The sequence below is a fragment of the Mus pahari genome, chromosome 9 (genome assembly GCF_900095145.1).
Source record: "Mus pahari chromosome 9, PAHARI_EIJ_v1.1, whole genome shotgun sequence".
Lineage (NCBI taxonomy): Eukaryota > Metazoa > Chordata > Mammalia > Rodentia > Muridae > Mus > Mus pahari.
Genome location: NC_034598.1, coordinates 8,139,548 through 8,147,965, shown reverse-complemented (window position 1 = coordinate 8,147,965; position 8,418 = coordinate 8,139,548). Strand labels below are relative to the sequence as shown.

The window sequence follows — 8,418 nt, the reverse complement described above, 5'->3', positions numbered from 1 at the left end:
GCTGGCTGGGATGCAGGCCTGGTGGTCCTGGGTGCTCGCTGGGATGCAGGCCTGGTGGTCCTGGGTGCTCGCTGGGATGCAGGCCTGGTGGTCCTGGGTGCTCGCTGGGATGCAGGCCTGGTGGATCCTGGGTGCTCACTGGTCTACGTTTGTCCTCTGCCCTCCCAGTACACAAGTTCATGATCGCACTGCTAGAAGCCAAGCACCAGGACATTTGCTTCTCTGCCTGTGGGGTCCTCCTGAATCTAACGGTGGACAAGGAGAAGCGAGCCATTCTCAAAGAAGGCGGTGGCATTAAAAAGTAAGCTCCAAGGCTCTGACTCCGACGGGAACATGCTTTTCCTGGGAGGTTGGGGCCCATCGATCTTCCCACCAGAGGAGTGGGCATTTGGAACCTACCTGACATTTAACCACAGCTCAGAGGTGCATGTGTGAAAACCTCGTAGTCAGCTAGACTTGCAGACGTGAACGTGAATGAGGATCATGTGGGATTCAGAAGGTCAGCCTTTATAACAATCTAAAACCTGAAGACAAATCCCCACCCACTAACTAACACTTGAGCTCGGCACTTCTTACTCAGGTTAGTGGACTGTTTGAGAGACTTCGGCCCTAGTGATTGGCAGCTGGCCTGCCTGGTGTGCAAGACGCTGTGGAACTTCAGTGAAAACATCACCAACGCATCCGAGTGCTTTGGAGATGACGTCACCAACACACTCCTCATCCTCTTGTCGACGTTTTTAGGTAAGTATGTTTAAAAGCATACAGGCTCTGTCATCATTAAGAAAATATGGTTAAAAGCTGTTTTGAATGAAGTCATGGTTTCAAATGAATCTCTATGTTAATCAGTGGTGTTGATTGTCACTTGGAGAAGGGACTGTGAAAGGATTTGACACCGCAGTGGGGTCCTCGAGCTCAAAAGGTAAGAAAGCATATACACTGAAGGTCATTTTCTTCTTTAGCTTTTTTCCAACCTGGTTTAGGTTTAAAAACAATAATTTAGGTCAGTTGAAGAGTGAATGATTTTGCAGAGTCTATTCCCTATACGGAGGTAGGGTCCATGATTAGCCAGTTATATGGACCGGCGTAGCTGTGCGGAAAGACCCAGAGTCACTAAGAAGTCATGAACCCTTCTAGCTTGTACTTGAGGTGTTATTTGAATACTGCATCTCTCTTTTATTGCCTGTCTTTCTGTCTCTAAAACAAGAGTGTGATAAACTCTGCCCAGTCTCAGAAGGGCTTAGACAGTTGTCACAACAGAAGCATTATAAAAGACCCCAAAGTCTTCCAGCCAGTCAGCTCCAACGTGTAGGTTCTTGCTTTATCCTTTGCAAATTTTAAACTCTTGGGCTTAGCCTCTTGGCTTACTTACTGTCCTGTTTCTGGGAAGAGACACCAGTGACCACAACAACTTCTATAAAAGAAAGGATTTTAATTGGGGCTTTCTTACACATTCAGAGACTTAACCCGTTTGCAAGGCAGGGAGCATGGCCGCACCCAGCCAGGCAAACATGGAGAGGTAGCTGAGAGTTCTACATCTCCAGGTATTAGGAGGAGGAGAGAGAGACTGACTGGTCTGGCTGAGGCTTTTGGAACCCCAAAGCTGTCTCCCAGGGACATACTTCCTCCATCAAGGTCACACTACTCTAACAAAGCCACACCCCCTAGTCCCTGTCATGTAGTTCCACTAATGACTAAGTGTTCAAGTCTGTGGGACCATTCTTATTAAAACCACCATACCTCTTTAAGTTTATATTTTAATCCCAAATTCAGTTAATTGATGCCTTCCATTCAGAGTGCCTAGGAGTGAACGCATTCTTTTTTTTGTTTGTTTGTTTTGTTTTTGTTTTTCGAGACAGGGTTTCTCTGTGTAGTCCTGGCTGTCCTGGAACTCACTTTGTAGACCAGGCTGGCCTCGAACTCAGAAATCCGCCTGCCTCTGCCTCCCGAGTGCTGGGGATTAAAGGTGTGTACCATCCACGCCCGGCTGAGTGAACGCATTCTTACACCAAGAGTTTCATATGGTGCCTGATTCCAGACAAGACTGCAAGGACAGCTAACATGCTTTATGAATGCTGAGGGATGCAGCAGAACATCACTGGGCAGGAACAGAGGTTCAGAAGTTACTTGAAAGAATCGGATCTGCTTGGCAGTTAAAGGGAGTTTGTCATGAAGGTCTATGCAGGCATGCGTGTACGTGCGAAGGTCTATGCAGGCATGTGTGTACGTGCGAAGGTCTATGCAGGCATGTGTGTACGTGCGAAGGTCTATGCAGGCATGTGTGTACGTGCGAAGGTCTGTGCAGGCATGTGTGTACGTGCGAAGGTCTATGCAGGCATGTGTGTACGTGAGTTAGAATTCAGAGGAAGAGCAAGAATGGGTTCAGTTGTAAATGGCTCAAGTTCTCAGTGTCCTTGCGAACACGGAGGTTTCTCGGGTGGCAGGAAGCAGAGGTGCCTCCACAGGTTGTCCAAGTTCAGTTCCATGGAGTCTGAGCATGGAAATCAGCTGCAGAGTCAAGTCAGCGGGCAGGTCTGGGGCATCTTTAGCAGTTCTGGCTTCAGGGGCTCTGGGTCCAACCTGGGAGTACATGATTTAAATATGGGCATGGCTCCAGCATTGGGGACCTCTGTTCTAGTTCATGAAGAGAGCTCAGGGAAGAATTTGCAGGAAGGAGAAAGCCAGGAAAACCAATATTGTAGAGTCTCCTGAGGGTTGCTTTGGTCCATCAGCCTCAGGACCCTTGCCCCTCCTACCTCGAGCCTGCTCACACATTCCCCTGCCTCAGGCTTCCACTTTTCATACCCAGTGTTTGCTGCTGAGTCTCCTTTGCTGTTGACATTCTTCCCTGTGTCTTCCATTCAGGGAGAGAGACATATGTGGCTTAGGGAGCCATTCACCAGTAAGCAAGGTTCTGTGTGCTTCCCTGAAAGACAGACCTTGGCTGTCTAAGCTTGGGACAATCAGCTCTGAGTGACAGGCATGCCAGCCTCTAAGGACCAGCCAGAAAGGTGTGGCAGAGTTGTTCCTGGGCCAGGCACAATCCCCAGGGGGAATCTGGTTGTTGTTGGCCTATTGCCTGCACTCCATTCCCACGTTTCCCATGGGGCTGTTCCAGCCTTGGGCCCCCACACATACTTGTAGGTTCTCCCAGCTGTTGAAGCCTGTGGTCATGAATCACAGGAATCCTGGGCTGCTAATAAAGCAGTCAGTCATGAAGCATGCATTTCCCATGTGATCTCTCCTTTATGATGGTTTTGTAAACTTTCTCTTCACCCACTGAAGCCACTGGAGGGAAATTGCATCACTTCATCCAGAGTAGGTGCTTGATGGGAGCTGTGATTGGCTACAGGGAGTGCTGGCTTCCTGTGAGTGACGCTGCTATTACATGCTCTTCGTTTAGGATCTTAACACTAGGATGGTGTGGTGACGGGCCACTCAGTCGTCCAGGCCAGCCTCACTCTGCTCTGTGAGTGAAGTCCAGTCCATACTCCCAGTATAGTTTTGAGGTCATTAGCTAGGTGCAGTCACTCAGGAGGTGAGCCTAGGAAGTTTCACGATCTGCCTAAGGTGGTACTATAGGTAGGTCTTTTCATCAGAGGATCCACGTCTGCCCTCCTCTGCATTCCTCTGTTTCGTTCTGTGCCCGGCATATGTCTCCTGCAAATCCCCATCAGGACCACCATTGTGTGGAAAGCCAAACCAGTTCAGTTTGATCAGGGAGCCAGCTCATGGGACAAAGCATAGCAGGTTTCTTCTCATGATCCTCTCCTTTTTCATGGGTATGAGTGTGCACATGTGTGCATGCGGGGAACAAGGCTGAGAATGAGAGCCCTCCTCAGTAGATCTTCTACCTTATTCAACCCAGAGCTCACTGATGTGTCTCAGGAGCCAGCTTGCTCCAGCGAGCCCCTGTCTAAGCCTTTCAGGACTGGGATACGGGTGTGCCAACACAGCCAGTGTTTTGGGGTCTGAGCGCCTGAACTCTTGTCTACACATGTGTGAAGCAAGTGTTCTAACCACTGAGCAGTCTTTCCAGCCTCTCCTTATGAATCTCAAGGCCTGGGCCCTGTGGACTGTGTAGTCCGTGCTGTGGCTTGGCCCTTCTCACTACTGTGGCTCTCAGGACTGGCTGTGCTGCACCAGACAATGCCAGTGACGCGGGCATATGAGGGCAGGGCACTTGACTTTCAGTCCTTCTAAAAGGAGCTGAAGATTAGACTGGCCGTGATAAAAGCAGAACAAGGTTGAATCGCAAAACCCTGTTGCGAAGTGTGCATGTTGGTTTTGAAAATAGATGTGATAAAATTCTGGCAGTTACCTAACTGCAATAAAACTCAGAGAGTGACAATCTTCAATATAACCATATAATCTAAAACTTCCTCATGTCACTTACACACACACACACACACACAGAGAGAGAGAGAGAGAGAGAGAGAGGATATAATATATATGTATTAATCTATCTACCTATCTATCAATATCCAATAGTCAATATCAACATATTGAATACCAAGATATTCAATATATTATATAGTGTGTATACAAATATCTATTCAGTGTATCTGTGTGTGTCTGTGTGAGTGTATGCCACCTGTGCATGTGTTCACAGAAGCCAGAGGAGGATGCTGGATTCCCTGGAGCTGGAGTTAGAGGTGGTTGTTAGCTGCTGGGAGCCAAACTCGGGCCTCCTGCAACAATAATGTGCATTTTAAATCACTGAGCCATCTCTTCCGCTCCCAAAGTCATTTCTTACAAACTCATTATTGAAGGGCTTTTCTTGGGGCCCGCCACGAGCTCCTCTCAAGAAGCTGCCAAACAGAGACAAGTAGATGTGCAGTGTGCTTTTGTGAGTCTATCGTGATGCTATTGTTAGGGTTTTTTGTTGTTGCTGCTGTGGTGGTGGTGGTCATTAATGTGACTAACCTTTCTTAAGCCCAGTTGCTGTGGCGGTGGTGGTGGTCATTAATGTGATTAACCTTTCTTAAGTCCATATGAGGAAGCCATCTTGTCTTCATTTATTTTGAAAAATTGTGATGGGGATTTAGATGCAAACTAATAGATAAGTGAAACTTAAGAGATTATTGAAAGAAAAATTCACTTCAATGGAAAGGTTCTTTTCTAAAAAACAAAGCCCTTTTAAGGTACACCACTGTTTGCAGGGGCATGTGGGGGCATGCTGTCAGTTCTCAGCACTAGGCACTGCAGAGGCTACAGCTGGAGGGGCTGGAGTTCCAGGCCATTTGTCCTACTCCTTAGCACTCGTAGAGACTCACAACCATCTCTAGCTTCCATTCCAGGAAATCCTGTGCCCTCTTCTGACCTCTGCAGGCACCAGGCATGGACTTGCTGCACAGGCTGGCAACCAGGGCAAACACCCAGAAACACTAGGAATGTCAATAATAAAATGAAAATAACCGATGGGCTGAGCCTGGTGCTGCAAGTTCTTTCTTTTTATTATTATTATTATTATTTTCTTTATTTACATTTCAAATGCTATCCCGAAAGTTCCCTATACCCCCCCCACCCCTGCTCCCCTACCCACCCACTCCCACTACTTGACCCAGGCCTTCCCTTGTGCTGGATCATATAAAGTTTGCAAGACCAAGGGGCCTCTCTTCCCAATGATGGCCGATTAGGCCATCTTCTGCTACATATGCAGCTAGAGACACGAGCTCAGGGGGTACTGGTTAGTTCATATTGTTGTTCCACCTACAGGGTTGCAGCCCCCTTCAGCTCCTTGGGTACTTTCTCTAGCTCCTCCATTGGGGACCCTGTGTTCCATCCACTAGCTGGCTGTGAGCATCTACTTCGGTGTTTGCCAGGCACTGGCATAGCCTCACAAGAGGCCTCTATATCAGGGTCCCTTCAGCAGAATCTTGCTGGCATGTGCATTAGTATCTAGGTTTGGTGGCTGATGATGGGATGGATTCCCAGATGGCGTAGTCTCTGGATAGTCCATCCTTTCATCTTAGCTTTAAATTTTGTCTCTGTACCTATATCCTTTCATGAATATTTTGTTCCTTATTCTAAGGAGGAATGAAGTATCCACATGATGGTCATCCTTCTTGGTTTTCTTGTGTTTTGCATAATGTATCTTGGGTNTTCTAAGTTTCTGGGCTAATATCCGCTTATCAGTGAGTGCATATCTAGTAACTTCTTTTGTGATTGGGTTACCTCACTAAGGATGATATCCTCCAGATACATCCATTTCTTAATCCTAGCACTCCGGAGGCGGGAGCAGGGAGATCTCTGAGATCAAGGCCTGCCTGGTCTACACAGTGAATTCCAGGATAGTCAGGGCTACACAGAGAAACCCTGTCTCAAAAATCACCCCCACAAAAGAACAACAACAAAAGACCTAAAGTAAACACACATACACATACACATACACACACACATTCTGAAGTTCAAAAGAACTCCCATTACAATAGCTTTCTTAGGGAACAGTAGTATGAGTGTGTGGTCTCCTCTCCTGGGAAATCCAAGGCAGGGGAATCACATGAGCCTAGGAGTTATAGATTAGCTTAAGTCCTAGGCAACATAAAAGACCTTGTCTCAAAAATAAACACACAAAACAAACAAACACCTATTTTTTAAAAAAAGATTTATTTATTTTTATTTATATGAGTTCACTGTTGCTGTCTTCAGACACACAGAAGAGGGCATCAGATCCATTACAGATGGTTGTGAGTCACCATGTGGTCACTGGGAATTGAACTCAGGACCTCTGGAAGAGCAGTCAGTGCTCTTAACCACTGAGCCATCTCTCCACCCCAAAGACCTATTAGTCATAAATCACATCTGTGTTGTCACATCATGGTGGTATTAAAGGTGACCCAGAGCGAGAGTCCTGTCATGGGACATGGACTCTATCCGGTGCAGTCACATGCCAAGGAATTGTAATTTTCATTTTATTTTTTCTGATGCAGATGAAGAACTAGCCCTGAATGGCAGTTTTGACCAAGACTTAGAAAGTTACCACAGGCTCCACTGGGAAACGGAGTTCAAGCCTGTGGCCCAGCAGCTTCTGAAGCGAATCCAGAGCCACCACTCGCTCCTGGAGCCCCTGCCTGCCCCTCCGTCCTAACTCGACACAGGCCAAAGGCAGAACTGGGACGTCAGATTGCCCTCATTCTCAGGAAATGGTAAAAGCATGAAAGCTTTTCAGTATTCACACACATTGAGCGTCTTTAAAGTACTGATTTTAGCGAATAGCTTAAATATTTTGAAAGAAATAAGCATTTCTTTTTCTAGGTATTACAGAAAATGGATATATATATATATTCTGCTATGAGAGATATGAGATGGAAATATATGCATTTCTAAGACTTCTCTTTCTATTTGCCTTGAAATCACTTAGAAAAGATCCTTAAAGATCCCAGTGACCTTGGAAGGAGCGAGCTTGTCAGGTCACTAGCTAAGGGACAGTGCAATGAAGACAGAGGCTATGTCCACGGGAAGAGTGGCCCACCCTCTGCTGCAGCTCTTACTACATCTAGAAATGAGTTGCTCTCCTTGTCCTAAGAGGTGGAAGAAGCAGAGAGGAGAGAGAGCTAGGTGGAGGGCTGGCGGTGTAGCTCAGTGGCAGACCACTTGACTTCCAGGTTCAAGGCCCTGGGTTTGATCCCCAGCAAGGGAGTAGAAGGAACTACTGCTTTAGGTCATCTATCCTTTTGATTTTTAGGTTTGTTTGTTTTTTTTTTCATTTTGTTTGTTTGTTTGGCCTGTATGTATATTTATGCACCCTGTGCATGCAGTACCTATGGAGGCCAGAAGAAGGTGTCTGATCCCCTGAGATTGCTGTCATAGATGGTTGTGAGCCTCTATGTGGGGGCTGGGAATTGAACTCAGGTGTGCTGTAAGAGCAGCCGGTGTTCTTAACCACTGAGCCATCTTTCCAGTCCCTACTTTTAAAATATTTTCAAAATTTTAATTTGCGTCTGTCTGTCTGCCTGAGTAAACATATGTTTTGTGTGTGTGTGTGTGTGTGTGTGTGTGTGTGTGTGTGTGTGTTTCCTTGAATCCAGAAGTAGGTATCAGCCCCTAGAACTGGAGTTACAGGTGGTTTTAAGCTGCTGGACACGGGTGCTTGGAGCCAAACTCAGGACTTCTGGAAGAGCAGTGAGTGCTGTTAACTGCTGAGCCATCCTGCAGCCCCAGCCATCTACTTCTTGAATGAAGTAAAACAGATGAAAAAGTCCCTTTCTTTTCATTTGAAGTAGTAACTGAATTAGATGGGCTTCCCCCTCATTAGAATGTATCCAAGAGAGATGATGTAACAGATTAGAAAGCACACGCTTAGCTATAAGACATCCCTGTTTGACTTCTAGCTCTCTGTTGGGGGTGGGGTGCTTTAGACAATTAACTACATTTCTTAAGTCATACTATAACGTGAGAATATTATATTACCTCTCTTTA

General features: G+C 46.5%; 1 protein-coding gene across 1 annotated transcript in view; it reads left to right on the top strand.

The window, feature by feature from the left end:
• Nucleotides 1–7,738, top strand: part of Armc2 (armadillo repeat containing 2) — a 109,361-nt gene extending 101,623 nt beyond the window's left edge. Inside the window, exons 16-18 of the mRNA XM_021205659.2 lie at nucleotides 169–301; nucleotides 581–741; nucleotides 6,930–7,738. Of these exons, the coding sequence (XP_021061318.1) occupies nucleotides 169–301; nucleotides 581–741; nucleotides 6,930–7,087 (452 nt within the window). The 3' untranslated portion in view covers nucleotides 7,088–7,738. The remainder of the gene's footprint in view (nucleotides 1–168; nucleotides 302–580; nucleotides 742–6,929) is intronic.
• The last annotated feature ends 680 nt before the right edge of the window (nucleotides 7,739–8,418 follow it).